Below are 17,844 nucleotides of genomic sequence, written 5' to 3' on the forward strand. Positions count from 1 at the left end.
CTCATTAAAGTGAATTAGTAAATACATTAACAAGCTGATGAAAACGTGACCGCGACACATCACTTCAGTTTGCATATCACTGTATACCTCTATATTCTGTAAGCATATACAACAGCTACCCTGTTTTCTCCACAGTGGCCACTTTGCTCTCATTAAACTTGTTTATTTTACCCAGTTGGATTTTCATTCATTCATTCACTCACTCAGCGCCTCATTTTCCGCACTTGTAGTCCCGTCGTTTATTCATTCAGTCTCTGTCTCTGATGTGATAATTGTGTCTTTCTCTCTTTAGATTTGTTCCAGAAGTTGTTTCGTCAGGACCTGCTGGTGGCCAGCTTGTTCCGAAATTTCCTGTTAGCAGAGAGGATAATGAGGTCTTACAACTGTACACCGGTCAGCAGTCCCCGTCTGCCCCCTACATACATGCACGCCATGTGGTAAGACACACACTCACCGAGCTCAGGGCTTGATTTCATGTACACGGATGCACAGATACCCTTGGCTTTGTAGAGCTGAAGGCAAGAGGAAGAGGAACACAAGGCTTTTCTATTTGTTTACACAGACACTGAAGTTAAAGGATGAACAGACTATCAGATTTATGGTAAATAAGGTATATTTAATGATTCCAAATGATGACTTTTAAACAGCCATTGAGAGATTTAAAAAATGCTTTCAATTTGGTCACTTATGCACAAATGGCAAATCTGCCTCAGGGCTTATTTGCCCAAAAGTTATGGCCTCGTTTATTAAATGAAAACTCCTCTCTAGAAACAGTTTTCGACGGTTAAAAACGATGAGTCACAATGTACTTTGTGTTTCTGTTACCATTTAGTTTGGTTTTGTAATTTTTCTTATAAGCTTATAAGAAAAACAGGCCATTTGTTGCCACAGTGAGATATTCCTAGCAGTACTTGCTACGCTGCTATACAAAGCTTAAAGGAATAGTTTAAGTGAAGCCAAAATATCCTGGATGGGCGCCTGCGCAATCGTGATTCGGCGGCAGAGCTGCAATATCGAAGTCCCGCCTATACACCCAATCACAGCTGTCAGTCATAATATTCCACCCAGTTTTTATAGCATCAAATAACTGATGAAAACCAAACTTATCTGAACATTAGACCCACAGAAACTACCTTTAGGGCAAAAAATATATCAAGTGTTCTTGATTTTTTTGTTAGGCCCAGGTCCCATCCACTCACATGGACTGGGGCTGGGTTTATGACCTATACTGCAGCAAGCCACCAGGGGGCGATCCAGGTGTTTGGCTTCACTTTCAGGGAGCTAAAAAAACATTCATTTTTATATACATGTCTGTGAGCTGCATGATTATCCTAGCTTAGCACAAAGACCATAAGCAGGGGCTAACAGCTAGCTTGTTTATTCAGAAGTGCCTTCCAACAGCTCCAAAGCAGCAATATTATATCTTCTACTGTATTCTATACATTGTATCTTGTGGATTTTGCACAGGTAGAAATAGAAAACAAGACACTGGTTTAACAAGAGGCTAGCTCACCTGTTGGAGCCAATTACTGACCAACTACAGCCGGGCTTGTGACTGCACACAGCCCCGTAGTATCCCTGTACTAACAGTTAGGTTGCCAGGTTCACACAATCTCTGGACTCTCAATAAAACCTAGGTGACTCTCAAAGGTTTTGGTTGTTAGCTTGCTAGCTATCAAATTAAAACATGACAAAACTGACTATTTTTAATCAGTGAAATATAGTTGATAGGCTAAACTTAGGCTGATATTAATGTTTATTATCCCAACAAACTCTCAGCGATATAATAAACAAGCATGTTTGCCACAATGTAAGAGTTCTTTTCACTGTGATTGAAAGTAGTGGGAGAATAGAACCGAGATAGACTTAGATACTAGAACGTGGTTACAAAAAAATAAGGGAATCAAACGTAGGAAGCCTGGTTTGTTTCTGCACAGGTTGTTAATACTGCACAGTTGCTACTTCCTGTTACTTTATATTGCTAACAGAAAGTAAACTATCATTCAGCAAAAAAGGGTTTCATTCTCATAGGATTGCTTTTACTGCACTTGAATATGGAATTTTATTGCCTGGGGCATCACAGTCTGATGTAGAGCACAAGTTCTCATTTATAACCACTGATTGATTCATGTAAAAAAAAAAGTGGTCCATCAGCCATTTGGATATACAAACCAGTTTATTAAGTAACATTTTCCCCAAACCGCATTTTTCATACCAAAAATAAAAAACTAAGTGAAATGCTCTCAGAATAAATGCTGTTAAAGAAGTTTGAGCCAAAACATGTAGGTGTTTTATTTTCTTCTGCACAGCATATGCATACACCTCATTCATGCTGAGTATAATTTCCATGATTTGATGAGATGTTCACTGACAGCAGCCTCAGTCAACCTTAATGGCTCGCAGACTTTGGGGGCATGTTGGACATCCCTAGCTGTGGTCGACACGTTTAAAGTAGGGAGTAAGAAAATCTAACTCACAGCTTGAGACAGAAGTTCTTGCAGTGTTCTACCATCTCCCTGATTTGTCCTTCATGTCTTCTCATTACTAGGATTGTATACAAACACAGAGGTGCTAAAAAGCATTTGACTTCACATGCTCCTCCGCACTGTGTAAGAAACATTATGCCATCATCTATCTCCCTTTAGTCACACAAATCCTGCTCCCACTATCGGATGTCTCTCTTTTTGGTCGTCTATAAATGCCTCCCTACATCTCTCCCACTCATTATCTGGCTTGAGTGGAAAAAAAAACCAAGTGATCTCACTTTCACTGCCTCGAGGAGCAACTTGTTGTGTAACACCCTGGCATCACTTGTTATAAAGAACACTGCTCCTTGTACCTTGAGCAAGCAATAGCATTTCTCTGTCGCTCTGACCCATTATTTTAGATTGTGGGTATATTGCACTGTTTACCGCCAAAGAAATTGGGAGTTGCACTTTGTTTCACAGCAGCGCATGCAGTATTACGGAGGACAGAATAACGACAGGGAGCTGTTTCAAGAGTGTGGAAAATAAGACTGAGGGAACAATAAAACATGGAAGTGCCACAGATAAAAGGCGAGTAGAAAAATAAAAGTTTGCATCAGCACAGACTGAGGGGTAAGGAAGATGGAGAGGGGGTATTAAGCAATTTGGGGGTTTGTTGATCGATGTCTGTGTCCGAACACAAACAGCAATTGTTATTCAAATACAGCAGAATAAGGGAGAGCAGATAAACCCAAGGCTGATTACTCCCTTGTGTGCAGTTAAAGTGTTGGTGTGCGTCTACTTGATATGTGTGTTTGTGAGCGAGCGTCGCTGCACCACTCTGCAGGCAACAGGAAAAAGAGCTTAGTCAGCGGCCAACTGGTCCCCCACACTCCTCCTATGTCGGCCGTCCCCTCATCTCACACACCATGCACACACGCAGACAGCTTTTGGTGATGAGTTACTCATTCGTATTGGCAGGCATCATTCGAGTTAAGGCTGTCATCTCAAACAGTGCTGCAGCCTCTTCCCTGTAAGCGTGTCTTTGCTGATTAGACTGCTCTATCTGCTTGTTTCCCCCACCGATGGATTACATAAACACCAGTGGGGATGGATATTTGTTGGCAAAATTTCTATACAGAATCCAATCCCTGTACTTCAAGTTATGAAACCTAAAAAATGACATTTATACTTTCTTGTTCAAAGAAAGCACATTTGGAGATGTTTATTTTGAGTGACCTGTATTTGTGTCATCTTGACTTTGTCTGTAAGGATATTAGAACCATAATCTTGATGCTATAAGATTTCATTACTTCAGTGCTCTCTTATATCCTTGGATACCAGATGATCTCAACATTTACTATACAAAATAAGAAAAAGATAAGCTAATTTTTCAACATCCAGCAAAGTAAGATCTTACAACACCACAAAAACTGGTCAAACAAGAACAAACAGATATGTGAAACCAAAGGAACAAAGTGGAGGGAAGAAGAGAGCTTGTATATAATCAAATTCAGATGAGTAGGACTTCAAACAGGCATTTTACAAAAGGCTGGACATGGAATCAGCAGCCGTACGGGTTCAAAGTGCATTCATTCGCACCACTTCAACATGTAGAAAGCTTCAAGTAGAAGTAGATAAGTCAAGTGTGATGGAGAGAGAATGAGGTTTCCAATGAGTGGAAATCAATTGCTTAGCAGCTTTTGATCCAGATAACACAATCTGAGGGTTGTTGGCACAGTCACGGACAATAGCTGAGGCAGTTTAATCTGACACTGTGTCAGCTCACTAGCTGTGAGCTAGTATTGAAAGATATAAACACTGCACCCTTGCATATTTAGTTCCTACACTATAAACCTACCAAATGGTTACTGGTTCCAGTCTGTAAATGACATGTTTTCACTCATAATTATCACACTTGGACTCAAGGAAATTGGTTAGTGATTTTAAAGTCAAGCACTTACTGTAGCAGATGCTCAGCAAATTGGTTAAATAGAACAACATTAATTCACAAAATTCTACACTGACATGTGCATCTAGCAGTACCATGTTACTTTAATGGCTTATGATTTAGAGGCAGAATCAGTAGGATTTCGCCCCATTCACTGTTGTTTTGGAACAAGCTCTGTCCACTTTTTTTGGTGCTGTATCCTCTATTTTCGTTGCATAAAGAAACATCCAAACACAGAAAGAAAATGACAAGAAAAGAGAGAATACAGGCAGAGGGCAGCGTCTCTGCCTATAAAGCCACCACCACACATTTCCAGCGACTCATAAGCAGGGGTCTGGTGCTATTTATATAGGTACCTGATTGCACCTCTGACACATGCAAAGGTGATGTGACCACTGTTCCTATGGTGGCAAGTTTACATACATTAGTCAACTATAACTGACCACATGATCAAATGTTTGACAGACTTTATGTCAGCCAAACAGCTAAGTAGTAGTAGGTAATAGCATGGATGAAGTAAGTTGTAATTTAATAACTTCTGTTTGTTTTTATTTAACCAGTGATATACAGTGACACATCATTTTCAGCCCACCTGTTTTTGATAATGCAATAACGTCTGTTTTTGCACGGTTGACATTTTTGCTGGAAGGCTAAATGATGTGGCTGCTGCAGCAGCAGCTGAATTTATAAATTCTCCCATTGAGCCATATCTTGCTCCAGCTGACGTGAATACTGGGATAAATAGCAAAAAAAAAAAACCTGTTTGTTGACTTTTAGAACAATTAAAAGTGGTTGATTGAGCAAACTTCATGGCCTAGTTTTCGAATTAGACAGTAATGCTTTTCCAACCACGTACTGTATCATGTGTTTGCATGACAGCAGTGGATCATTTGTACATTTAACACTGGGCTGTTGACCAAGAGTGCAACTCTATTATGTTGCTCCCAGCAGACAGATTGAACTCCACGTCCCTCTTTTAGCATCACATTACATGGCAGTCCATCTACTGGGAACATGGCTCTGAGAGGAAAAGGCCCTGAGCTCAATTTGCTGCAAGAGAAGGGAACCATAAAGTGGAAGGAAAGAGAGACAGACAGAAAGAATAGAGAAGCTGCGATAAGGTTTGATGTGTGTGACATAACCCCATGAATTAGATATGATTACCAAGAGAGAACGCTAGTGTTTAGAAAAGGATTAAAGGCTCCTTGCTGCCCTCTCCGACACCTCAGGCTGGGGATTTAAAGAGGTGTATGTGCACAGGGAAGAGACCAGCAAGAAAGCGTGAGCTGAGGAGAATGAGAGTGAGTGGTGGAGTGGAAAGTGAAGGCCATGTCCAATAGTTGGAAATGCATTTCTGTCTGTTGCTTTAGGTCATAATGAGGTTCCTTTTAGAATACAGGGTATTCCTTATATTGCATGATATAATTTTAATGTGGTCTGTGTGTCCTGTCTCTACAGGCAAGCGTGGGACCTGGCTGTGGACATCTGCCTCTCTCAGCTGCCTACCATCATTGAGGAGGGCACCGCCTTCAGAGTAAGTGTGTGTATTTTAGAGAAAAACAAACATTTTCAGCTTTACTTGAGAGGTGGAAAGATGCTCTATTTGTGTAGGTTAGTGGTTAGCTAGCATTGATGGATGGCTCTCATCTTGGGTCTGTCCATTACTGACGCCTGTAGACATCAAAAGTTCTTGTTTACACTGCAAGTTCTCCACCAACAGCATCTACACATCTCCATTAAGCTCTCTCAACCCCAAACACACACACACACACACACACACACACACACACACACACACACACACACACACACACACACACACACACACACACACACACACACACACACACACACACACACAAACTCATTCCCTGCGGATAACATTGTAAAACGTCAGGTCCAATATTTCAAGTGTGAGTGTAAAATAAAAAATAACTGCTGAAACCACTGGCCATTGCACTTTCTGCGAGTTTATATTTATATTTACTGACATGGCAGGCAACTGTGATGAAGATTCTGAGTGTAATGGAAACACGCTGCAAGAGCCTGATGATGAGATGATGAAGACATTGTTTTGTGTGAGTGTGAGCAGACACTCAGACCAGAGAGCAGCAGTATATGTTTTGTACCACAGCATCTTAGCACTCTTATCTGGGCCTTTTCTCTCCCCCATCTGGCCCTCGGAGGTGGGCATCTTCTCCACCGCACCGCCGGGAGCAGTTTTCCATCCCAGATCCTTCCCTCCTTTCTCCTGCACTAGGGCTGAAAACACTTACCGGCACCGTAATTGAGCCTCTGAGGACTACTAAAGGAAATCATCCCTCTCTGTCTTGCTCCGTCTTTCAGGAGCCTTTTATTTTTCTCAGGGTGTCCGCGGGGTCTTAAAAAGTAGTAAAAGTTGATAAAAATCAATTTAGCGAAAATTAAGGCCCTTAAACAGTATTAAAAAGTCTTAAATGCTTTTTTCCAAGATGTTGATTCTTATAACTTGTTCTCAATATGTATATTTGTCAAAGGAGGTTGTATGCTAAAGTTAGCTTGAGGTGAATCATTGCGTGGGCACGTAGTTGGATTATGTGTAGTTTATTTAGGTCTGAAAAAGACAAGTATTCACGCTCACTTACCCACTGACTGATTGCTGCTTAATAGTGCAGGTTTACTCCCGGTATGTCCCTACCCTACTACAGCCACCGCTTCATCATCCAACCTTATAGCTGACCACCATGAACTCCTCTCTAATGCTATGTACAGAGGTTCTATGGTACCTCGACAACACAGCAAAATACCAGTCCCACAACACCAATGACAGGATATCAGATATTTTTAAAGCTATGTTCATCACAGTTTTTCCATGGAAAAGACAAGGTACATAGTCCGATTTGGTTTAAGCCCTACTTTAAAGAGCAGCTTGTTAATAGCATCAACAAGTCTGGGCCGTTTTTGATTATGCTTGATGTGAGCCTAATCAAGCCACACAAAAAAACACAGATGGACGTCTACATTTGAAGTGGCGTTTAAAATGCATAGCGAGGGTCTTAAAAAACTGCTTTAAAGTTATTAAATTGAACTTCAGGATTCCCAGATAAACTCTGCTTCTCTGGTGTGCTTCAGCAGCAGAAAAAAACTGCGGTGCATAGTAGATTTTATAAAATCAGTTTTCTTTTCTACTCTTGACATCAAGCATTGACAGTAGTTTACCCCTCTACTGCACCCGCCCGCGCACACATTCACACACAAATACAGTATTTTTTTTTGTTTCTGTGTTCTGCATGGATACAAATGAAAAGCAAATAAAAATCTAGTTTCTTTAGAACAGGGCATATTGAAAAGAAGCATCATATGCATTACAGTAAACCTTGGTCTTCATCTCCCAGTTGCTTTTGGTCTTGAAACAGAGATCAGCATCGTGTTTCTGCATTTGGCCTTTTCTTTAAAAATATTGAATGTTCCTGTGGCTATTCTCTTCTATTATTAGCTTCCATCCCACAAACTGTTGTTTGTACTTTCACATCGATCACTCTGGATTTAAAAAGATATCGAATTCTACAAGAACCAAGAATGGTGCGTTCTGTGTGTTGGCTCCTTAGTGGTGAAACCATTCTCCCTCAAGGATATTTTTCTTTAAGCTGATTGTCCTCACTATCAGCAGTGAAGAGTGTGAGTGGTTCACCCCTTTGGACCATAGAAATGTCCTTGTGTCCCTGTGTGTTATTACTTGTAAGAATTACTAGATTTACCAGGGTCTTTATTCTACATTATTTTACATCTGCATCATGGATCACAATGTTTTGTCCTCTGACTGTGCAGCCATCCATTATCCACATGAGAGAAGAGATGAGTTAATACTTTCATCTGAGTTGCCTTCAACTATTACCATGTGCTAAGAGCAATGAGCTTAACAAGCAGCAGCGAGTGTAAGAAATGCACTGGAAAAAATACAGGGTGCCTGTGGCATCACCCATAGGTTTCTGAAGAGCCATTGTACCATCTCTATCTTGACAGGGCCTGACTCTGCCGACTAGTGTTGTATTGCCAGACCATACTGCGGTGCTGGAGTATGGTCTATGGTCTCTGTATGGCTACACAAGCTTATCATTCTGAGATAAGGGGAAAGGGTCTTTTTTTTTTTTTTTTTTAAACAATCACTACCATCTTGGGCTGCCACATGCATGTTACAGAATCAGGCTTTATTCCACCACTGTACATCCGGTAAGCCAGACTAACTCTCGGCTAAGCCAAAAATGGGCAAAGAGGTGGAGGGTGGATGGAGCTGAATCGGACCAAATGCAGCTTCCAGTTTGTGTTACCCACCTGTGACTAAATCCACCTGTCACTCAAAGCAGCCACACCATGGGTGAATTGTTGCTATAATGCTGTAAAATGAATTACAATCATATTTACAATCATGTTTACAAACGCTGGCTTGCTGTTCACTTCATCAGCCAATTCCACAAAGCAACTGATGACAGATTAATGCCGTGCAGCCGAGCCACAGCCAGCTTTAACTGCAGTGAGCTAACATTATTATTGTTTGTAACGTTAGCTAATAAATGAATTTGCAAGCGGCAAGTCAGCCAGACCAGCCCCAGGAGTCTGGATGCTAAATCAGCTAGCTAGCAATTGGGCCACATTACAAAGTGAGCGAACATTAGCTTAGTGTAGTGTGTCAGACTTTGAAGCCAATTTGACATAGTGGCCAAACGATGGAATTACAACTACCGGCCCGTCACTTGATGCTCTCTGGCCCAAAAAACTTTTCCCGTTGATTTACATTCATGAGGGATTATCGTGATGTGATATCTGTGATGTTATAATGAATACCTGGTTTTTCATCATACGTATTAGTGTATGAAATTGCATTCTATATGGTAATAAAAAGGTTTCTAAAGGTCCAACTTGGTCAACCCTGTAGATTGGGTCAAATTTTAATATAAAGTTATAGAGAGACTAGCGCCAACTTAACATGATTTTAAGTAGACTGCAACAATGCAGTTTCAGTAAGCACGCTTAGTTCCCAGCGCAAAATACATCATTTTACCCAATATTTGATGTGTTCTAAATCCAGGAGCTCAATCTCAGCATAGAACCACTACACACCACTTTTTCCAATGCATCAGCAAGAGTTTGCCTAGAGTTATGAAGCTTTGATTATGCACAAATTAATTTAGCCATCCAGCCGCGAAAGCGTTGATGTTTCCCCTCTCTACATCCATCAGCAGTCCACACAACCCTGCCGTAATTCCCACTGCAATATTAACACTCTGCATGATCAAAAACTCTGCAGCCACTAACCGATCAATCAGGCAAACTGCCACAGCAGTGGGGAGAGGGGGAGAGGGAAGGTGCTCATGATAGATCAGGATTTATGTCGTTACTGCAGTGCACTGTCACCTCTTAGTTCATTGTGTCAGAGCTCTTATGAGATGATAAGCTAGTCACTGAAGACTGGCTCACTACTGTGTGTGTGTGTGTGTGTGTGTGTGTGTGTGTGTGTGTGTGTGTGTGTGTGTGTGTGTGTGTGTGTGTGTGTGTGTGTGTGTGTGTGTGTGTGTGTGTGTGTGTGTGTGTGTGTGTGTGTGTGTGTGTGTGTGTGTGTGTGTGTGTGTGTGTGTGTGTGTGTGTGTGTGTGTGTGTGTGTGTGTGTGTGTGTGTGTGTGTGTGTGTGTGTGTGTGTGTGTGTGTGTGTGTGTGTGTGAGAGATAGAGATAGAGAATGAGCACAATAAATCTCTTCAATTGTGATACAAAATGATGTGTTTGTTTTGTGTTCACAGCACAGTCCTTTCTTTGCGGAGCAGCTGACAGCGTTTCAGGTGTGGTTGACGATGGGCGTGGAAAACAGAAACCCTCCTGAGCAGCTCCCAATCGTACTGCAGGTACACACACACACACACACACACGCACAAACCTGCCTCTTTCTCTTTCTGTCTTTTGTTTTTAATATTTCAATTCCAGTTTGCGTCATTAGCCTTAAATGTGAATACATTTGTGTTTTCACGTTTACCCTTTCATTAGTTTTATATTCATAAGGTGCATCTATCACTGTACATACATTATACATATTATATTAAACCTTTGTCGAATATTCGATTCTGATCAGTCATTTACGGCATTCTGTTAGCAGACGATTGCTATAGACTCGGTTCTGATCATAGAATCTGGAGGACCATTTTTAAATAAAATTGTTTTGAAATTAATATTTTTATGTCACATTATTGATTTCCTTAGTCAGTACTGTGTAATAAGCAGAAAAGAGCGACTGGGTTATTATTGCAATGAAGCTTCTTCAGGTTGATCCAAGACACCTTCTTGTTGGGGTTTCTTGCTTATTATACTACAAGTAGATCCAACCTCACAATTTGATTGGTGAACTAGAAATTTATAACATGCACAAATCAGCACACCATGCTCATCACTCTAAATATTTTACACTGGGGCGGCCGGTGGCTGAGTGGTTGGAGCAGTCCCCCCATGTAAAGAGGCTGAAGGTCCTCGAGGCAGTGGCCGTGGGTTTGACTCTGACCTGCGGCCGCTATATAATAAAGGCTTGAAAAACTACCAAAACTTTTTTTTAAATAAATAAATATTATACACTAAATATTACTCCGCTATGACGCTCCTGTTTGGTAGGATTATTGTCATTACACTATAGGCTGCTGTATTAATGTGTTAATTTATAAGCCAAAATATAAAGAATGTTTGTATTCATGAAAATATATCACAAAACCACAGTGAAACACTAGAGATACACCGATATCCTGATCGAATATCGGCTCCGATATTGACTAATTAACTGGATCAGATATCAGATGAATGAGCCGATCCAGCATTCTGATCCAGTCATTTCTTTTTTATTAATCTCAAACACAGCAGGTTAATTCTGCCATTGTTTGTTGGGTTTCAGGCTGCTGCTTTATTTGATATTACATTTTAAAATATCTGTTTGCAGTGCACTTTACATGGAAGTGTTTTTTTCTTTTTACTGTTAATGTACACTTTATTTGTTAATAAATAATATTAAAAACATTTATATTTGTAATCTTTTTTTAAAAATGCTAAATGTTTATATCAAGCCTGATGCCTTCACTCACATGGCAAAGTACACGGTTCATTTATTCAGCAGTAGAATCGGATCGGTATCGGCCGATACGCTCAGCCCAGGTATCGTATCGTATTGGATCGGAAAAAACTGGATCGGTGCATTTCTATGAAACACACAGGAGTCTTATTTTTTACAATGTCCTCTGTCATTGAAAATGTTTTGATCACATGAGCTGTGCCCTTGTTGACAGAGTGCTATCTTCAGCCTAAGCTACAGTAAACCTACGTTTCCATGGATGTAGTGGCTAAATCTGTCCATGGGAAGAAAAAATGTTTTTTTAGTAGATATGTTTGTTCAGATTGAGTTAGTAAAGCAGTTTAGTGTTTATAAGTGTGGTATTTATTCAGTTTAAGAAATCCCACGATCTCTAAAAAGCTAACGTTAGCTCAGGTTGGCTGATTGAATGACACTAGCAAAAAATGTTTTCATTTGAAAGCCAATTGCCCCACAGAATGAATACATTTTGATTATATATTTAGTTTTGTTGATAATTTTTGTATAATATTACACTTGAAGGTGTGCTTTACTGTGACTGTTGACGATTCAGTGGTGCAGCTAGAACCGAGGCGCTTGCCCAAACAAGGTAAAGCCCTCTCTCATGTCATATTGCTAAAACAATGACCTGCTTGCGCTACATTATCTCTTTCAAATAGGGAATTAAAGGCATCTGTTCGTGTTGTATTTAGGCAGTTGTAGCAAACTGTGCTGCGGGTCCTGAAGGGTTTCTGTCTCTTCCAAAAATGCCTCCCTATGCTCTCTGTCTCTCACTTTCATTCTGTGATTTTTGATTAAAACTCTGGCTTCCAATTATGATTCAGTTTGCACTATGAAAACCGTCTCAGTAGTCAATACTGATGGCTTTAGGAACCTTGATTACAGATTTCCATAAAACCAAAAGACACAAAGTAAAGTAAACTGGGGAGTTTCAAAGAATATGAAACACAGCAAACTTAATTAAAGTAAATGTAACGATGGGATACGCTGATGCATATTATGCAGACAGCTGTTTTGATTTCTTCACTAAGTTTCTCTGGACAGCTGTATTCACACTCAAATATTCTCTTTTATCTCTTTATGTTATTGAGGCCGATGTTTGAATGCTGAAATTCTATTTCTTTAAGAGATAGATAAAGCCACCAGTGTTGCAGATTCATTCTCCATTATGCACGAGCCTCTTGATTAAACGCACACATCACCTGCCACCATTAGCTTAGAATATAACCATTACAGCAATACTTTTATACTGCTCCCTTCTCCCTGCCTTTATTTATGTTCATCACCCTCCTTTATACAAGACACTCTTCTCCTCCAGATCGCTACTTAAGGTCTGCAGAAAAGTAAGATATGCATGCAAAATCCTCTCTGTAGATTACCGGCCAGTTTTTTTCATTCCATGTCTGCAACAAGAACAGTTGCTGCTGTGTTCCCGGCACTGGTGTTAAATTAGTTTGTTTAATTAAGGTTAATCTCACCAAAACCTTGCAGCTTGTCAGCTGTTGAGTTACAGCGTCGGATGTCTCTTCCCTCCCTTACTTTTGTTCTCCCACTGCTACGCCCCGTGGGGTTGTACAGTTGTGCTGTTGTATTATATCACAGTGTAGTAGTGGTGTGCCCCTGTCCATGTTGAATGGTAATATCCTGCTGACTCAGCGAACTGCAAGCCGCAGCCCGTCCATACAGCAGTTCTGTCGGGAGCCGTTAAAGCCTAGGAAAAGACAGAGTGTGTGTGTGTGTGTGTGTGTGTGTGTGTGTGTGTGTGTGTGTGTGTGTGTGTGTGTGTGTGTGTGTGTGTGTGTGTGTGTGTGTGTGTGTGTGTGTGTGTGTGTGTGTGTGTGTGTGTGTGTGTGTGTGTGTGTGTGTGTGTGTGTGTGTGTGTGTGTGTGTGTGTGTGTGTGTGTGTGTGTGTGTGGAAGTAAAGCAAGAGTACGCAACATTATGCAGCCTTGCAGCGTGAGGGCAGTGTAATCTCAAGGCTCCTTCATGCTCTCTGATGTAACAGATGGACACATAAACAGGTTTTATACCTTTTAAGCACACTGTTGCATAAGAAGGAAGTAAAAGGACGAGCATCTTCTTGGAGGATTTACCATTTGATGCCAAAATACAATCCGGCTTCGTTTGAAAGATGCATGAGCGACAAGAAAAGGGCAACAGATAGTGCTCCACCAATAATGCTCTTTAATGAAATGAGCTGGGAAAACAGAGACCAGAGATGAGCGATACTGTGCGGTGTTGTCTTGACAACAGCCATTTCATCCAGGAAAGATTTAACTGATTTTGCAAAGGGATTACAGCGTCTTTAAGATCGTGATGTTACGGAAACAGCAGCACATTCACACACATTTGGCATTAGGCATAGGTGATGGGATTTAGACATGCATGTGCATCATGCGATAACATGACGCAGCGTGTCTCACAGCTCACACACACACAGCATGATGATGCATAGTGCTTACTCATCACACTAAAGGAGATTGAAGTCGAAGTGTTACGCAAATACGGGGTTGAGAGAAATATGCACACACAAACAGTCTATTGTGTTTTAATATAACACCATAATTCAGGGATTTTAATGTGTTATTTTAATCATGTGCGAAAAATGTGTGTGGAAAATATCCGCTGACATCTGTGACGAATCAGTTCGAAAAGATGTGACAAAGAGGAGAAATTGTATAGGTTGTATTGTTGCTTGTCGCCTTTTCTTCACACACACGCATGCACGCACACACACACACACACACACACACACACACACACACACACACACACACACACACACACGTCCATGTTCCCACGCTCTTTCTTGGAGCTGGAGGTAGCCCTGGGTGGGTCTTTCCCAGGCCTACTTCTGTTCATGTGGTCATACTCACCAGGGTTTAAGTCACGGAGAATTCTGTTAATGCATAATGTGTGTATGTATGAGTGGGTTCCTCCATATGCTTGTTCCCTGACACACTGTGGGACAGTCCCATGGGTGTGGGCCGTCGTCCAGCCCCCACACAGACACTGAGCTTAATGCTACATACTCACACACACATATACATTTATAGCACATACCATATGCCTCCTTAAAATAGTTCTCCTAGGCCAAACCTGCTGCATCGTGACAGCATTTGGCATCACCAGAATGTACACGCACACACACACACACTCGGGTATTGTCCTAAACCTGTATCTTCTTAAGAAGCCAGGTGAAATGGAAGCCAAGAGGGCACACCCAATCGCCCACACATGTATGCATGCACACACACTCACAGAATACACCAACTGTTTGCCAGTGTGTTAGCAGTAGTGGCGGGAGAGCCACCTGTTTCACTCCACCTCCTCACCCTTTCTGCTGTTTCTCCCGCTGACCTTCCTTCCCATTCCTCCTCCTCCACTTCCTCCTTTAATCTCAGGCTTCCTCTTGGTTCAGGGGCAGCATCGTTGACCTCTGACCTCTGCTCTCTTTCAGGTCCTCCTCAGTCAGGTGCATCGGCTACGAGCTCTAGACCTACTCGGACGGTTTCTGGATCTGGGTCCCTGGGCTGTCAGTCTGGTACGTTAAGATAGTGTGCCTATTTAAGATGTTTTTAAAAAATTCTCTTTCAAAATGACTCCCCAGACCATATATAACACGAGTGAACACAGACATTAAGAAAATAATGACTAAGAATAAATAAGCACAATATTTTGCACACCTAGCTGGCCTCATTTAGCGGAATCATATTTCCAAAGCGCAGCAACAGCCTTGGCTCGTGGGTGAAGTACAGGTACACAAAAACAAAATGACTATTTCCATCAGTCAGACGGTCAAGTGTCCTGGGTGGAGCCGAGGTGGTGGGAGGTTGCAGACCGTGCTGCAGATCCCTTTCAAACTGTACGGCGTCCTGCTTCTCCGCTGTTAGGGAGAGAAGGAGCAGGAAGTTTCTACGCGTGCACCAGCTCTGGGTGGTGTTGTGTGGCAGTGCTTCCCAGCACCACCTATCCAACTGACGTGCATACTGCATCTAATTTCACACACTTCTGGATCACCGTATGCACGCAGAATCCCCCCCAAAGATGCTCGTCTAAACGCGGATTAAAAAGTGAGATCGCAACGCCACTTTTGCGTTTCTTTTCTAGATCGTCTACGTCTAAACAGGGCCTTAAGCTTTAAATGATGACAAGGGGTACTGTATCTACCCTGCAGATAGTTTCAGTCAAGTTCAGTTATGTGCTGAGTCCTTCCACCCCTATACAATAAAGGTTAAAGGTATCCTGTTTGTGGCATTTATTTGAGTCCATATTACTCTCACAGTCTTCACTATGAATTGCTTTCAATGGAATATACTGGTCGGCAAAGTGTGTGGATCTTGCAATAGGGCTGCAGCAAACAGCCATTTCGATAATAAATGAATCTGTTGATCATAATAAAACATAGTCCTCATCTTCTTGTTCAATGCTCTTTTAAACATTTAAAGTAACATGTAACATACTACATCCATGTTGTTTTAGTTGATACTGTTAATGCTGATGTAAAGGCCAGTAGAGACAGGTTACGACAATATATAATGAAATGGAATAAATGCACATTGGGGATGCAGCCATGTTCTGACTAATATGGACAATATTTGATCAGATATTTCTCAAGTTTATGTTGTGATAAATAAAGTATTCATTATTGACCGTCCCTGACTGATGGCATCAAGTATTCCAAAAACTCAATAAACCTATATTATTTTCTTTTGCAGTGTATGCAAATGACATCAGCTGACAGGAAGTAAACCCAAGTGGACGCAACCTGCTGACCTAATTTAGCAAATTAGCATTGCCAGAGTTTGCCGTCTGTTTTAAGGGACAAACGCACAGGTTAATTTAGAAACAAATGTAAATGTTTTCTCTCTGTTTTGTGAAATATCAATGGTGCCAGGCCCCTGATATTCCTATTTTATATATCCTATTTTAAAAGCTAATGCCCAGCTGCAGTGAAACAGACAGAATCTGCTGAGGACGACAGATTTTACTATGGGTAGTTAACTGAAATTAGGTCAGAGAGACACTGCAGTATGACATGTATGATGTGTGTGTTTCGATGTGGGGGTTGGAGTGAGGTGCATATCTCGAAAATCTTGTCACATTAAAAACAAATTGTATTGCTAGGTACCAGGGAAGTAAGATATTGTCTTGTGTCATTTGAATGTACAGACCCTTTAATGTGGTGTCATTGCAAGATGTAATCTCCAAGAAAAAGCAAAGGTCAACAGGAAAGCCAAAGTCACACATTATATTCTAATCAAAGTTAACTTTGACAGTCATCTTTCTTTCCGAGAGTTAGATGAAAGGTTGATACCACTCGGATGTATGTGCGGTAAAGGACAGATTCTAGCCTGGCATCACCAGAATAATTACATAGGCATATTAGTCTGGACCCTCTCTGTTCATTTACGATTTTCAAGGGTCAACAGTGCAGAGCAAACTGCTTCTGGACACAATTGGATTTACCTACAACCAATCACCAAATGGAATGGTATTGCTAAACAGTACACTGAAATTAGTCTCTGAAAACATTTTATGTGAGATAGAGGTAATACAGTAACAGAATATTGGGTCATATTTGAGTGCTGTGTAGTTTAACAGTTGGATCTGAGTTTGGTAAGCCTGAAAAACAGGCTCTAGGACGGCTGAAAATATGTCTGCGTGAGAGATGGGCCAGACATACCTGCCAGAACAAAAGAAACATGAGTTTGGTGGATTTGTCTGGTTTCCAAGCTAGATAGATTCACCAGGTACCCGTATGAATATTTAAACAGGCTTTGCTTGCTGTAATCACTCCCCCTGTTCATACTGGTCATTAACATCCCTTCTTTTTTTTATTTTGGGGGATTTTTATGCCTTTATTTTATAAGGACAGCTGAAGGTCGATAGGAAATGGGGGAGAGAGAGTCGGAGAGTTGAACCTGCGGGGGCTGGGGTGAGGACTTATAGCCTCTGTATATGGGGCGCCCACCAGCTCATCTGGTAGAGCCGGTGCCCCATATACAGAGGCTAAGTCCTCACCAACAGATCCCCTCTTAATGCATTTTCAATGTTCCTTTCCTGTGAAAAAATGTATTCAATGTAGCCAACTTGTGTAACCTAACTTTCTGAGTTTCACAAACCAGGTTTCCCCTCAACCCTCGTGTTGCGCTCTCATTGGCTCTTTGGCTACGTTCACTCTGCAGGTCTTAATCATAAGGCACAATTCCAATTTATTGCTCAAATATAAAACATTTTATAATTCAATCAACTTTATTTGTCATTTCATTTAACAGTGCAGCGGGGGTAAGAATGACGTCAAAGTCACATGCGATCTCACTCACGCACAGC

At 41.2% G+C, this 17,844-nt stretch overlaps 1 protein-coding gene across 3 annotated transcripts in view; it reads left to right on the forward strand.

The window, feature by feature from the left end:
• The window catches only part of rptor (regulatory associated protein of MTOR, complex 1), a 204,966-nt gene that overhangs the window by 121,152 nt on the left and 65,970 nt on the right, over positions 1 to 17,844 (forward strand). For all 3 annotated transcript variants that reach the window (XM_083924337.1, XM_083924336.1, XM_083924338.1), the window contains exons 10-13: positions 293 to 437; positions 5,875 to 5,950; positions 10,190 to 10,291; positions 14,972 to 15,055. In XM_083924337.1, coding sequence (XP_083780463.1) covers positions 293 to 437; positions 5,875 to 5,950; positions 10,190 to 10,291; positions 14,972 to 15,055 — 407 coding nt within the window. The remainder of the gene's footprint in view (positions 1 to 292; positions 438 to 5,874; positions 5,951 to 10,189; positions 10,292 to 14,971; positions 15,056 to 17,844) is intronic.

This window comes from Echiichthys vipera, assembly GCF_963691815.1.
Source record: "Echiichthys vipera genome assembly, chromosome: 2".
Lineage (NCBI taxonomy): Eukaryota > Metazoa > Chordata > Actinopteri > Perciformes > Trachinidae > Echiichthys > Echiichthys vipera.